Consider the following 15,778-nt stretch of genomic DNA (forward strand, 5'->3'; position numbering starts at 1 on the left):
ATGCTGTTCCAATACCAATTCACGAGCAACCATGGCAAAAGAAAAGGATGGTGGGTCTTCCGATCTCATCCTGCTTAAAGCACATCTGATAATTGTAGCCTAAGTCCCGGGTCTCATCAAACAAGTCTCAATATTCAAACTGTCATCTTGGCAGCAACACCACCAATAATCACATTCACACACCTTTCCAACTTCTCGGCCCCCCTAACTTGCAAACCTGAGGTTATATCCAAAACCTAACCCTATCCATAACATGAATAAAAGTTTAACAGTCTAAAGGATGATTTGCCAAAACCTGCAGGTTTGTTCTTCCACATCCAATCCTGAGCCGCCTGAAGCCCCTTGAAAATTTGGAGGAAATTGGAGTTAAGAACATAAGCATAAATAGAGCTTTTTGCATGTCAATGTACTAAACATTAAATACCTGTTGGAAGCGAGCAGGATCATTAACTGAACTAGGCACTGCCTGCAATTGTGCATAACCACGTTCCTGTAAAGCCATTACACCCAACAACATATGAAGCAGAGAATGATGAAGTTCAGTGACAGAAGGTTCTAACCACTTGCTTCTAGATTTTGGAAGAAGTGTCGACATCAAAGAAACATTCTTCAATTACCAAACAACAGGCACAATACAACAACTCAGCCTTATCCCAACTAAATGGGGTCGGCTAAACAACAGGCACAATATCAATATCTCACTAGAATAAAATGAAGATTTTGACTAGTAGCAATTTGGTCAAACTAATCTAGATGTTACTTCAGCAGTACAGAATGTTCATTACAGTCAATGTAAAGACACCCATTACCTCCACTTCTCCCCAACACAACCCCCCCCCCCCGACCCCAAAAAAAAAAAAAAAAAAACCAAGAAAACAACCAACACACACACAATGGGTGCAGTATGCTGGCGGGCGGCACTACTGGGGCATGGAATGGGGCATTATATAGGAGAGGGAGCAGAGTCATTTCAAAGGGGAGAAGAGAGAGAGAGAGAGAGAGAGAGACAAACAATGGGTACTAGCTTACAGTACACCGGCAGCATGCCCAACCTTTTCACATATAATATTATAACATAATCAATAGTTCAAAAAATGGAAAACCAAACACACAGACACACAGAAACCAACCTATATAAAGCCTTGAAATGTACAAATATATATCTTTTTCTTACATATTTTCCCCATTCTCTGATTTTCTAATATCATACATTTTTAGAAAACAAACTTATGCGAGTAAAAAGAAGAGCATAGCCAATAGATTATGTATCAGTTTATTATGAATTGTCTTCCTTCAAAGAAACCCAACAACTATGGCCAAATACCAAATATTTATGACCAATGTGAATCCAATCTCCATCAAACATTCTAAAATGGTTGTATCGTCCCTTCTACTTATATCATATACAGAAGTCTCATTTAAATTTCTATAATGTCCATGATTTTTACAATGCTTCCACTAGACTCAACATATCTCCCTGAAATATTTTTATTTCTACAGTGGCTGAAATCGAAATTTAAAACCCCGATAGTAAGTTCAATTCATAGTAGAATCAGCAACACAATGGTTACAAGATTTTCCTTTTTATGACAATGATCATCCCGGACTATTAACTGAAATTAACATATCCTTTATGAAGCATATAAAAAATCACCCGAAAAATGTTTATTTTAGTTGCTGTGTTGTTCTCCAATCAGGGAGAACCAAATCTGTATCCAAAGCACAACACCCTGATATGGGTATGCCATTTTTGGTAAGAAATGAACAGCAATATACAAAAGGGTTTCAAACACGACTTGAACTCAGAGCAATTAGCATGTATATTCGTTACCGACACTAAGATGAACCTTTATACCCCTATACAAAGAATGTGTGTTGCCTAACTCTTCTAGACCCTTCCTTTGACTCCAAGGTGGACTAGGACTCCTAATGGAAGTTCTGTAAAATAAATAACCAAGCAACTACTAGAAAGCCTAAACAAACAGTAGTTTACACCAAAATATTCACCATTATAGTTCAGACCAAGTATCAAAAATCAAAAGACAGACAACACTACAACAAAAATATCAAACTTATCAGAATGCCACCAACAGAGACCATCAGATTTGACTGGTAAAACCTAAGATTGCGATCCACCTCCCCATTTCTTTCTCAGCCTAAAGGAATATCATATTAGTAGATCACAAAGGACTTTACCACACACAGTCAGTAGTACACCCTTCTCTCACTCTTAACACTTTCAAGGTGGCCGGTTGGGCTATGCAACTAATTCTACCTTCCTGGGCTAGAATTGTAACAAGTCATGATCAATGCTTGAAATATATCCAAAACATAGAAGGCTGGAATAGTTAAAATCAACAACACCATTTGGTTATTATCCTAATATTTCCACACCAATTTTGAATAGTTAACGTCAACCAACTCCATTTTGTTATTATCCTGATATTTTCACACATACAGCTGCTGGCGGGGGGGGAGAGAGAGAAGATTTTGGGAATTTATCACTGGATTTAAGGAAAACACAAAGGAAAGGGGAAAGCAAAGACAAAGAAATATAAGGATCTTTATAATAATTTGAGCACAAAGAAAGGGAGAAGCTATCATTAAGGTATCCAAAACGAGGGGAAGGAAGAATAGAGATTTTGAACATGTTAGATGCATTAAAAGTGAAGATGATAAAGTTCTAATAAGTGATGAGGACATTAAGGAGAGATGGAAAAGCTATTTCTACAGCTTAGTAAATGAAGACATTTCGAGTATAGTGTCTCTAAAGGATGCATTACCCATCAAGAGATCACATGTTACTTAAAAAAAAGGGCATACCTAGTGCTCCCGCCACTGCGGGGTCTGGGGAGGGTTATAATGTACCAGTCGTTACCAACCGAAACCTGGAACTTTTTAAATTCCCACTAAGTTTCGTCTTGGTTTATTGCGAAACTGAGATATCTCGGTGGTTTCGGTCGATTTCGACCGAGTTCTTTTTCCATGCCTTTAATACAACTCAACCCATCGAAACTTGAGGAAACCTGGCTAGAAACTAGGACACACTTATTTATGCCAGAAACCAGGTCAGACACTTATTTATGCCTAATATCATTCAAGTAAATGTTTTATTACTTAAGATATTATTCATAAATAAGCAAATACCCCCTATTTGAATCCAATAAAAATAGTTAAAAAATAAAATTCCAAAAGGATAAAAAGTCAACCCCCCCAGTTTAAGAACAAAACTGGATTTTCGGCGGTAGGTGACATTTTCAATTTTCTAATGCTGGGGTTTTTCTCAAATCTAAAAACTTCATAAATCTTAATAGGGTAAAACATTGTTAAAAACTAAAAGAGCGATAAAATATTCATTTGTTTTGATGTCTAAAAAAATATTTTCATTCAGGGTGATTTTAAACAGCATTTGCGCACACCAAATTAAGTTTGACCAAAATATAACACCTTCAATATAAATAATCTGATTTATAATGAAGGTGTTATGTTCCGGTCAAACCTTATTCGATACCATGTCCAAGAACAATATGCAGTATCAAACTTGGATCAAAACCACAAGTATTATTTTTAGTGTTCTCTATGTGAAACCAATGCATGGATTGGGTTTAAAATGTCAAAATAGACAGCACAACAAGAATCAGGGCAAAAAAAAAACTTTTGGGCCTCGAAACCAAGATTCGAGTTAGCCTGGAGAAAGCCCCAGGTTTTGATTGAGATATGGTCGAAACCAAGACGAACTCAGTTTCTGGCTGGTCGAAACCCGAGTTTTAAAATCTTGATTAAAGGCAAACACAAATTCCTAATAATAACAAGTAATGTACCCCCCTCTAGCCTTGTTAAAAGAAACCATACCATGGAACAAAAAATTCTGACTACATTATAATCACCATTCTCATCTAAGACAGCTTCTAAATCATTATAATTTAACAACTCAAAGACCTGTCACTTATTAGATTAAGAGGTAAGTTTACCTGAACATTTTGTTGACCAGCCATACTCATAGCCTGATACTAGAAACCAGAGTACAGTATATTAACAAACAAAAAAAAAACTTGTTATATAGTAATAAACAAAGTAAAAAGCCACTAACTGGAGAAGATAAAAGAAAGTTTCTGTAACTGTTGCTGATGGCAGACCTGTGTCTGGAGTTGCATCTGTGGTGTTTGCACAACTGGTTGTGCAGAAAGAACCTGTGGATGTGACTGACTTTGTGGCTGAGGATGAAGCTGTTGAACAGAAGGCTTGAGCTGCTTCTGTTGTTGTTGCTGTTGTTCGAACAAGGTGAGCTCTTCTGGCTTCTCCCACTACAGATACATTTGGTAGAAACTGTCACAACAATCGGTTGTGCTATTAAAAATGGCTAAAGAGACATAATATAAACAAGCCTCTCACCTTACTTTCACCAGTTACACTGTTATAATAGTACTTGTATCCTTCAGGTGAGGTATGCTCTGTCCAGTTACAAGTCACCGGTGCTGCTGTCTGCCCACTTGCAGGAACCAAAGGAGAAGTTGATGTAGTTGATGGTGCACCTGCAGCTGATGCTGATGCAGATGCAGGAGTACTGGCAGCTGTCTGTGGCATCATTGCAGTCCATGAAGGCTGCACGGAAAATTTTGCATAAATTTTGAACTTCCAAAATCACTTGCAAGAAAGACACTACTAACATAAACAAGATGATTATTCACCCAAAAAAACATAAACAAGATGACAGGACCATAATTAAGTAGAAACCAGTGCAGGCCTAAGAAGTAAGCCGTCACTAGCAAAACAACTTATATATCACAAACTGTGGTAAGATGATGTTGCAAACAATGAGAAATAAAGATATTGTTTTTGTCAAATGAGGACAAACATATTTTATAGTTTTATAGGCCAACTAGGGTTAAATTACACTAGTTGGAACTTGGAACCAAGCATGTGTAAACTTTTTTTGTTTCAATTAAAATGGCATATTTTTGGCTCTCTTTTTAACTTGGGTGAGGGGCCAAGTTTCTGGTCTTTAAAATGTTCCTTCTCTTTCCACTGCACAAGAAACGAGTCACAAGAAACACTCGTGATTCATGCCTCTGGCATGAGGCACTAAAAACTATGCACTTGTAGGTAGAGTTCTATGTCTCATCCACACCTTATGCTTCAAAGTGTCTATACTACATTTTTGCAACACCTCAAGGTGCAAGCCCTGAACACCTCTGAAAACAATTTAACCAGGAAAAAAAAACTCAAAAACATCTAATGGCAAAATATGGACCTTAAAAACAAAATTTTCACACGAAAGAACAATTAGTAACTAGATTCTCCAAAATTGGAAAAAAAAAAAATTTCTTGTCAGGCATTAAACCAATAGGATGGTCTACCATCACAGAATAAATGCATCCCACAAGTGACTAGTTGGGATCTACCACTGTAGGGTCAAGATAGAAGACTTCCCCTAAGCCAAAACTGACCACTATTGCATGAAATAGGTATCAGATGGTTATGACTAGTGAAGTATGATAGACAAAATGGTCTACTACATAGAACCAGAGATTCACCAGCTGGGACCATAAACTGGTGTGGTATGGCAACAAAAAGAAAATTTGATCCCCATCCAGAAGCATGACTGTGAACATAGATTGGTAGATCTTCTTGCCTCACCTGTTGTTTAGTAGCCTGGGAAGCTTGTAGCTGAGTTAAATTTTGACTTGAAGGTTGGATTGTATGCAACTGCTGTTGCAGCTGAGAGAATGCTTGCTGTGATGGTTGAAAACTCGCCTGTGGCACTTGAGTCTGTTGAGAAAACATCTGAGCTAACTGAGTTGATGCCTGATGTTGAGGTTGAACCATTTGTTGCTGCACATTGGAGGCAGACAGTAGTTGTTGGTTTGCCCCAGCAGACACAGATTGTGGATGTATGTTCAAAGGCATTTGTTGCGCTACAGCAGAGGAGGTATTCAGCTGAACCTGATGCTGGGAAATGGGCAACTGACCACTCAGACCAAACAACTGTTGTGATGGCAGAGCTTGACTGAAGGAGGTCTGCCCAGATGAATGAACAGCTTGCGGTTGACCAAACGGCTGTGTTGATGCCAAGGAAGTTTGTGCCCGTGAGTAAGGTGTAGGAGTTTGTTGAGGGTGTAGCTGGAGTGAAGATGGCAAATGATGGGGTGACTGCAGCGGCTTCTGCAACGGAGATATTTGCTGACCAACAGATTGGACTTGTGACATAGATGGGTTAAAACTCTGAAAAAGATGCCAAAGGTTTTGAAGTTACAAAATATTCCAAAAGAACCATGTAAGATCCCAGGACAAGCAAAAATCATCCATACTTACCTGTTGAGAAGAAGTTGAAGGTGGTAGAACTGAAAGACCTGGAAGAGAACCATTAGCAGGACCACCAAAGTTTCCCAAAGGGCCAGCCTAATGAATCAGAAGAAACAAAACAAATATAACATTTGTCCCGAAATAAAAGAAAAAAAAATGTCATAGAAGGTACCAACTGGAATTAATAAGCTCTATATTTATATAATATAGGAAATTTTTTCATTTAAATGGCGCCATGAAAGCAAGCATTCCTTTCCAGGCCACCTTTTGGGCTGCATGGAGGAGTTATCTCTCCAATCAGACTATTAGATAGGAAGTTTACCCATTGGAGTGGCCAGTGCCAGGCTTCAGGCCCATCATTTTTTTTTTTTCTTTTTCTTTTCAATAAAATGCAAGTGAATTAACCAGCTCAGCAAAGCTAACTTGACAAAAAGGCCCACCACATGCCAGATTTTCCTCCGTATTTCAAGCCATCCAACCGAACAGTTAAAATCGATTTCTAAAGACACATTTCAAACCTTTAAAACACCCATGGCACAATCCATTTAGTCTGAAACTCTACAGATGAGTAACAGTGAGGAGGACAACATGTTTAAAAATTTTGGGCTTCAAAAAAGCTACCGGGTGGAAGATTAAATGCAATCAAGCTTATCTACTGGTCTGGGAAGGAAACATTTGACCATCATTATATAACAGATTTCATATATAACCAGCATAAATCAAAAATAAATTACATCTGGATATTTATAGGTCAAAATTTTGGTAAACGGCAATCTACCAAGAGATTCTTTGAACGGGTGCAACCAAGGTCTAAAGTATCGATGTCAGGTATCATATTGGAAAGGTGATTTTAGATGTATTGTATCGTATCGGAGAGACGCAATATACACTAAAGATACACAAGGAAATGTTAAGGATACATGTGAAATACAGTTTTGAATCATAAAACTCTATAAAAGTAATGTGTAAAATATATCATGCATAAAGAGGTCCCATGGTTATGCTCTTCGCCAATGATCTTGTTCTGGTGTATGAGACAAAAGAAGGAATTAACGCTAAGTTACAGCTATGGAGATCAACCTTGGAAACAAGAGGCGTTAAGATTAGTAGAACGAAAACGGAGTATATGATGTGTAATTGTAGTCACACTATGATGGATACTGACATGGTGTGAATTGAGGAAAGAGAGATACTGCAAAGAGACTATTTTAGATATCTAGGGTCAATCATAAATAAAGGAGGTGACATAGAGGATGATGTTTCACAGAGAATTAAAGTAGGATGGATGCAGTGGACATGTGCATCGGGAGTGTTAAGTGACCGACGTATACCTTTAAAGCTTAAAGGAAAGTTCTATAGGACTGTTGTATGACCGGCAATGATGTATGGAGCAGAATGTTGGGTAGTTAAGAATGTCATATTTAGAAGCTATGTGTAGCAGAGATGAGGATATTAAGAAGGATGTGCGGAAAAACTAGGAAGGATAAAGTATGGAATAAACGTATTAGAGCTGACTTGGGAGTTCCCCGATCAATGACAAGCTCCAAGAGAGTAGTTTTAGGTGGTATGGTCATGTTTAACGGAGGCCTCAGGACGGCCCAATAAGGAGGAATGATATGATTCCAATTGAAGGAGCTAAAAGAGCTAGAGGCAAGCCTAAAATGACCATAGGAGAAGTTGTGAGGAAGGACATGAATAGTCTAGGTCTTGTACCAAGTATGACCTAGGATAGATCCTGTTGGAGGGCAAAATCCATGTAGCAAACCCCATTTAGTTGAGATCCACCTGACTTGCAGTGTTGTGCCTCTTTCCTCTTACTTTCATCTTTCATCTTATATTTTCCTATTTATTTTCAATCTTCCATTTGTCATTTTCCATTGCTCATTTCATTCCCCATCCCTCTTTTCTCATCTCTTCATTCCCCTTTTTTGTTTAGACCTCAGTTTTCCCTACTTTGTTTTGTTTGGATCCCTATAGCCGACCCCATTAAGTTGGGATAAGGCTGAGTTTTTTGTTGTTGTATCATGCATAAAGAGGAGAACATGTTATGACGAGACAAGTTCATTCAATTGATTATGTATAAAGGATGAAGTTTCTTACTTGTACTCATACAAAAAAAAAAATTGCCATTTTCAGTTTGGGGAAGTATTAGGGTTTAGATACACACCGCATTGCAAAAAAGAACCCAGTTTGATGCAAACATTCAGGTTGTTTTTCACTAACCTAATGATCTATTGCCAAAAAAAAAAAGACACCAAAAATCAATATTTGAACAAAAAATTCAAAGTTCTGATAGAAAATTGTCCTTGTGCAAATCTGGTTTCGAGCCTTGATTGCAGGTTGTTTAATTATCAAATGATGATGAAATCAACACTACTAGAGTCACTTTTGCCAGTAGAAACAAGGAATCAAGTTGATTTTCGAAAACAAAATTGATTACGATGTCTTACAGGAGCTCTTGGTAGGTGTTTTGAGTCATTAATCGAGTTATATAGTTTATAAGAGATGTATCAAGTTTATTGATAAGTATAATTCATATCGGGTCATATATCAACCCTATACAATTGATACTTTTTTAAGGTATCGTATTGGCACCCTATAAGATACGTATTGGTTAGTATTGGTGGATAAATTAAGATACTTAAAACCTTGGGTGCAACCTGTTCGGCCACATGGAACAGTGATGTGGTAAATCTTACCATTGGATATCTAGGAATTGATCTATCTTGGTCACATGTCAAATTTCGGCTTCAAATTCAATCATTTTCCCTCCCATTTTAATGTCATACCCTCCCTGTGTATGTCCATGCACCCCATTGTAGTCCATACCCTCTTGGTAGCCCCAAAATTTTAACTCTTATGTTTTGCCACTTAGCAAACTTGAATTGGACTGAAATTTGACAAGCGAGCCCTGCCCACAAAGCTCAGCGCCATCTAAGCAGCCACGTGGCAGAACTGAGTGCAGCCATGCCCCGATTCAATGTTTAGGCTGCTGGGCACCAAACCTCTCCCCCACCCCTTACTTTTTATATGCTAAACACATAAATAAGTCACGAAATGTGTCGCCTTCGGAATTGTGTTCAAGACTGAGTACTGGGGAGGTTCGTCCATCAAAGGTGTACAACTGGAAATTCATTAAGCAGAAACAGAAAATAAAATCTTACCGTGGTTGAAGGCATAGGCATAACACCACCCCTAGCAACTGAAGGACTCCCAAAACCATGAGGACTAGTTTGAGAAGATGGTCCCAAGTTCCGTGGACTCATTGGATGCCAAGCATCAGGAGGGATACGCCCACCAATTAGCTCACCAAGATTGGGTCCAGGCCTGCAGAGGGAATGCCAGAACAAAATAGAAGTACCCAGGTAAGCCTAAAATGAATAACATGGAACAAAATGACCTTAAACTTCGCAATAAAGATAAGGACAGACCTAACTCCCAACTGTCCCTGAGACCGGGGGCCAAAACCAGGACCTCCAAATGTAGGACCACTCCTGCAAAAGCAAGAGAAAAAAGATTAACACCGGATCTAATATGGTAACTCCATAGTTTCATACCATAGACAAGAACTAAAATCTATAAAGCAGACTAATGATAGGACCATAACTACCAAAGAGGGCAACATGAGAAACAGATATAGTTATGCTGGTTTAGAGGAAACATTCTCTAAATCAAAAAGGTAAAGATCCCAAAATAGATTGCCAAAAAAGCATCTATAGACATAGAAAAGAGTTCACTGGTAGCTATGGTAAGGACCAAGCATTTGATGGGTCAACCACCATAGTTGTCAAGGCAGCGGCTAGGCGGTTGCCGCCTTTGTGGTATCGAACACCTTGGCCCTTATTTATAAATATTTTTAATATGCAAATACCCCCCTATTTGAATCCAATAACAATAGCTAAAAACTAAATTTCAAAAGGATAAAAATTCAACCCCCCAGTTCAAAAACAAAAACTGATTTTTCGGCGGTAGGTGGAATTTTCAACTTTCTCATGTTGGGGTTTTTCTCAAATCTAAAAATTCCATAAATCTTAATATGGTAAACATTGCTAAAAACCAAAAGAGAAGTATCTAAAAAAACATTTTCATTCAGAGCGATTTTGACAACATTTGCGCACACCAATTAAGGTTTGACCAAAACATAACTCCTTCAATATAAATCAAATTTAAGCAATCTTGGATTTATTGGAAAGCTGGTTTTGGGCTTTACCTAATACAAAAAGTCTCATGTAAAAATAAAATCATTTGACCAGTTAAACTTCTTATAAAACAAGAACATTTCTCTAAATTGCGAGCAGTTTAATTACTTGTAGACAAGATCATAGTTTCTAAGAACAATATAAACCAAATGTGAGACTAGGTATACCATAACAATGACCAATTTCAAGAATAGTATAAACCAACTGTAGTTTTGATTGTTTCAAACTTCCAATAGCTTGATTCTTCAATTCCGTTGTCTTCTAGTTCTATGTTGATTTTTTATGACTTGATGTGGCTTAATACTAATTTGATGTGACTTAATATTGATTTTTGATTACTTGATGTGGCTTAATGTTGATTTTTGATGATATAAGGTATATATTCTAACATACTTGTTGTAATATGGGTTCAAGGGTATTTTTTTTCATATGGGTATTTCAGTCCTTATACCTATTCTAGAATATTCCTAAACCCATTATAAATAAAGTGAGGTCATGATCATAATGTCACAAGCCATTATTACATTCTCAGTATGGTATCAGAGCTAGTATCTAAATCGGGATCCTAACCCTAATGTTGAAACCCTAAAACTTTTTGCCTTTCTTTTTCCGTTTTTCTGCGCCTACAGCTCCTCCGCCACTCTCTGCCACTCTCCCTCTCTTTCTCTTTAGTTCTACCAAGCACTGCCACCACCACTCGACTTCGCCATCGAAGGCCCTCTCTCTCTCGCCTCGCCTCCGGCGTCATTCTCTCCCTCCCGCGACTCACTCTCGAGTTGCCTCCTCTCTCTCGCCTCTCGCAACTCCTCTCTACCCTTCCGCCCTTCCTTTCTCACCCCTGGTGGTGAGTTATCTCCCACCAAGGGGTCTTGCACATGATATAGTTTAAATCCCTTATTTTTCTGGGATTTGTTGATGATTTTTTTCAGGATCCTCTCAGGGGGTTGATCTATTGATTTGGTTTTTTTGTTCGACCAGCAACTATGGCTGATTCCGATATCTCCACCGCCTCTACTAGACATGAAGGAGCAAGTCAGCATGACTTCCGTTCCCTACCAGCCACATTAAATTAAATGGGAGCAATTACCTCATGTGGTCGAGATCTTGTTTCTTGGCTATTGATTCCCATGGTCTTTATGGTTACATCACAGGAACCGCTACTATGCCTACTGCTAATGGTCCTGCCCAAGATAAATGGATGACATCAACTTTTCTTGTGATGTCATATCTCATCAACTCCATGGATCTTAACATTGCTAGTGGCTATCTCCTTCTCGACACTGCTGCCAAGATTTGGAAGACAATCAAGGACACTTATTCCCATGTCGATAATACTACACAATGCTATGAGCTCCGTCCGAAAATATATGCAACACAGCAGCAAGAATTATCTCTCTCCCAATATTATTCTAAACTGCATGGCATGTGGCAACAACTGGATTGTTATGGGCCCTTTACTGCTATTTGTGATGTTGAGGCAACAACCTTCAAGAAATGGGAAGGTTATCGGGTATTTGATTTTCTTGTCGGACTAAATATGGAATACGATCAAATTCGAGCTCATGTCTTGAATCGTGATCCCTTCCCGACTCTTGAACAGGCATATGTTGTGCTGCAATCAGAGGAGAACTGTCACACTGCTATGGTTCACCCAGTTACCCAGGAGCATTCTGCCCTCTTCACCAGCCCACAACAGACATCTCATGGAGGTTCTCCAGATGTCGGATACGAATATGATAATCCCCCTATCCGACCGATTATTATCCGATTCGTTTAGCAATTAGACAGTAATAAAATATCTGAAATATATCTCTGTGTTCGTCTATCCTTTTAAGTTACCTTATTGGATTTTGTTATCTTATTTTTATAATTTTATAAGTAGATAATGTGATTCTTTTTCTAGATTTTCTATTGGTTTATATATATTGTTTTATGCAATGTGATACATGGAATCACATATCTATGTGAGAAAATCAAAGACTAAGAAGAGTAGAAGAAAGGGAAGTTGTTGAACTCTCAAGTCTCAACCCTAACCCTCATCATAAAAACGGTAAAGATGTCAACGGATAGTCGAAAATTCGTATTTGATCCACGTTCATATCCATTTAGGAGAATCTGTATTCAATAAATCGCTATCCGGAAACTATCTGAAACCGTCCGAAAACTGATAGGATATTATCCGAATCCGTCCGAATATAATCGGATACGAATATGAAAATGCCACTATCCAACCGAATTTGATCCGTTTACATCCTTAAGTCCTCCTCGTACTACTGGTAATCGTTGCACTGTCATAGTTCCAAAACTCGTCTTGAACAGCCGTCTCGACCAGGTCAAGATTCTTGATCTCCGCGAGAATGCATTTTTTTGGGTTTCGGAATTAAGTTTCGGTGGGCAAATGGTAATAGCTGGCTCCCAAACTTTAAGGGAATCTTGTTTTAGACTTAATAAACATATTTAAATCTTCAAATTGAGAGAGAAAAAAAAAATAATTTGGTGTTTTGGATTTGTACCCTTGGTTGGCAGTAAAAGCCGAACCCTTAATGTAATATTGCCTATTCTACACATTGTTTGAATGATATGAGACATAATTGGGAAGTAAATAATGGATGAAGAAACATAATATTTAATAATTATTTAAGAAATAGTTAAGGACTTAAAGTAAAAACTACAAAGTACAGTGAACAACGCATATTAAATAGACACCTAAGTACAAATAGTATTATACTATGACTCTATGAATACTGAGGAGGTCAAGATTCTCAAAATATTCGAGATTTCTCAGAGGTTCTCGAAATATTCGAAATTTCGGTCGAGTTATTCGAAACTATGCATGTTTTGTGTCTCGTATGTCATCTCGTCTCGAGGAGCTCGAGATCCCCAAGATATTCGAGATCTCGCAAGATTTCGGCGAGTTTTTGAACTATGTCCACTGTTGATCGCCCACCGGTGAAGTGTGATTTTTGTGGCAAGGAACAACACACCAGAGAAAAATGTTGGAAGTTACATGGGCGCCCCAATGATACTCGGGGGAGTGGACAAGGTTGTTCTTCTACAGCCAGGGCAAATCAGACTTCATCTGAGGATACCACATCCAACCAACCTCTTTCCCAATAGGAATTTCAGCATCTTCGACATCTCATGACCAGGCTGGACACCACTTCTTCATCAGCTCCTTCTGCAGCCTCGGCTTTTTCCCTCCCAGGAACCCTTGCTCCATCTACTTCTACCCTGTCAGGTATTTCTTTTGGTGGCCAATGTGCCTCGGTCATGTCCACATCTTGGATAATTGACTCAGGAGCCATTGACCATGTGATAAGTTCTTCTCAAGTTCTTCAATATTTTCGATTGTCCGGTAATAGTAAAGTCCATGTTGCTAATGGTTCCCTTTCTTCCATCTCTGGGAAGGGCATCATTAAGTGCACTCCTCTCTCTTTCTTTTGTCTTACATGTTCCTAAATTTTCCACCAATTTACTATCTATTAGTAGTTTGACTCGTTATTTACATTGCACCATGACATTTTTTCCTACACATTGTGTTGTCCAGGACTTGAAAACGGGTCGTACGATTGGCAGTCGTAAGGTAGTTGGTAGTCTCTACATGCTGGACAGCTCTTCATCAGTTCCATCAGTGTTGGTTTCTCATTTTGACTCATCGGATTCTGCCTTGGCTGAACTACATAGGTGGCATCGATATTTGGGCAACCCTCCTCTTAGAGTCTTATCTACTTTATTTCCTAGTTTAGTTAAAAGTTGTAATGCAAACAATTTCTCTTGTGATGCTTGCCTTTTTGCAAAACAGACTAGAGCTATTTATCCAGTTTCAAATAGTAAAAATTTAATACCATTTGGTTTGATTCATTCTGATGTGTGGAGCCCTGCCCGTTGTGTTTCTACTTCTAGCTTTCATTGATTTGTTACTTTTATTGACTGCTTTAGTAATACTACTTGAGTTTACCTTATGAATCAAAAGAGTGATGTCTCATCCTACTTCCAGTTATTTCATAAAATGGTTCAAACTCAGTTTTATGCCAAGGTGAAGATCTTGAGGAAAGATAATGGTAAAGAATATATGGATGGTTCATTTCAGTCTTATCTATCTACTCATGGGATCGATCATACACCGGACATCTTGTGTTGACACTCTAGCACAGAATGGTGTCGTGGAAAGCATCTCTTGGAAGTAGCTAGATCCCTTGTGTTCACCATGGCAGTCCCTCCTCGGTTTTGGGGTGATGCAGTTCTTTCTACTGCATACCTTATTAACCGGCTGCCGTCACAAGTACTTGAAGCTCGCTGCCCACTTGAGGTCTTATTAGGGTCCTCTTGCTTTGTTGTGCCACCGAAGGTGTTTGGTTGTGTGGTTTTTGCTAGAAACCACCATGTTAATGGGAAGTTCGATCCCAAGGGGCTTTGCAGTAGTATTTTGGGATACTCTGCCACCCAAAAGGGGTATAAGTGTTATCACCCATCTAGCCGAAAATTACTGGTAACCATGGATATTGTTTTTCGGGAATCTGAGGCTTATTTTTCTACCCAAGAACCTTTTCAAGGGGAGTCTGTAAGTGAAGAGGTGCCTCTCATCGAACCATTGGTGGATGTTTTTGTGCCTACAGTTGAAGTCACCTCCATAGAACTTGAAGATGGTATAACTAGAGCAGAACAGGTTCAAGGAGAGCAAGAACAGCCCTTACTTCAGGGGGAGCCTGGGGAGCCACAAAGTACCTTGAAGACCTTTTCTCGAGGAGCATGCCCTAAAAGAACCACCACCATTGCTCCCACTCAATCGGCCCAACCTATTCTAAGTTCTCCTAAGTTCTCCTACTGGTAAGTCTGGTCCTGATCCTACTCTTGACTACCAATTGCTATTCGTAAGACCATAGAGAACATGTACTAAACATCCTATTTCTAACTTTATTTCATATAATTCTCTTTCTCCTTCTTTCCATACCTTTGTTTCCTCCTTTTCCTCAATTTCTATTCCTAACACCTAGCAAGAGGCATTAGCTAACTTGAGGTGGAAAGAAGCAACGAATGAAGAGATGAATACCCTAAAAAAGAATGACACATGGGATTTAGTGCCTCTTCCTCCAAGAAAGAAATCCGTTGGCTGTAAATGGGTCTTTGCTATAAAACAGAAGACTGATAGATTGTGGACAGATACAAGGCACAGCTAGTCGCTAGAGGCTTTACCCAAACTTATAGGATTGATTATCAGGAAACGTTTGCCCCAATAGCCAAGGTAAATATTGTCAAGGTAATCATTTCCTATGCTG

The 15,778-nt window shown here is 38.7% G+C and overlaps 1 protein-coding gene across 2 annotated transcripts in view; it reads right to left on the reverse strand.

Moving 5' to 3' along the window:
* Nucleotides 1-15,778, reverse strand: part of LOC122657470 (flowering time control protein FCA-like) — a 50,228-nt gene that overhangs the window by 483 nt on the left and 33,967 nt on the right. For both annotated transcript variants that reach the window (XM_043852178.1, XM_043852179.1), the window contains 9 exons: nucleotides 9,735-9,797; nucleotides 9,468-9,630; nucleotides 6,313-6,399; nucleotides 5,638-6,222; nucleotides 4,393-4,602; nucleotides 4,137-4,304; nucleotides 3,972-4,010; nucleotides 425-490; nucleotides 296-341 (listed from right to left, as the gene is read on the reverse strand). In XM_043852178.1, the coding sequence (XP_043708113.1) occupies nucleotides 296-341; nucleotides 425-490; nucleotides 3,972-4,010; nucleotides 4,137-4,304; nucleotides 4,393-4,602; nucleotides 5,638-6,222; nucleotides 6,313-6,399; nucleotides 9,468-9,630; nucleotides 9,735-9,797 (1,427 nt within the window). The remainder of the gene's footprint in view (nucleotides 1-295; nucleotides 342-424; nucleotides 491-3,971; nucleotides 4,011-4,136; nucleotides 4,305-4,392; nucleotides 4,603-5,637; nucleotides 6,223-6,312; nucleotides 6,400-9,467; nucleotides 9,631-9,734; nucleotides 9,798-15,778) is intronic.

This window comes from Telopea speciosissima, chromosome 4 (assembly GCF_018873765.1).
Source record: "Telopea speciosissima isolate NSW1024214 ecotype Mountain lineage chromosome 4, Tspe_v1, whole genome shotgun sequence".
NCBI lineage: Eukaryota > Viridiplantae > Streptophyta > Magnoliopsida > Proteales > Proteaceae > Telopea > Telopea speciosissima.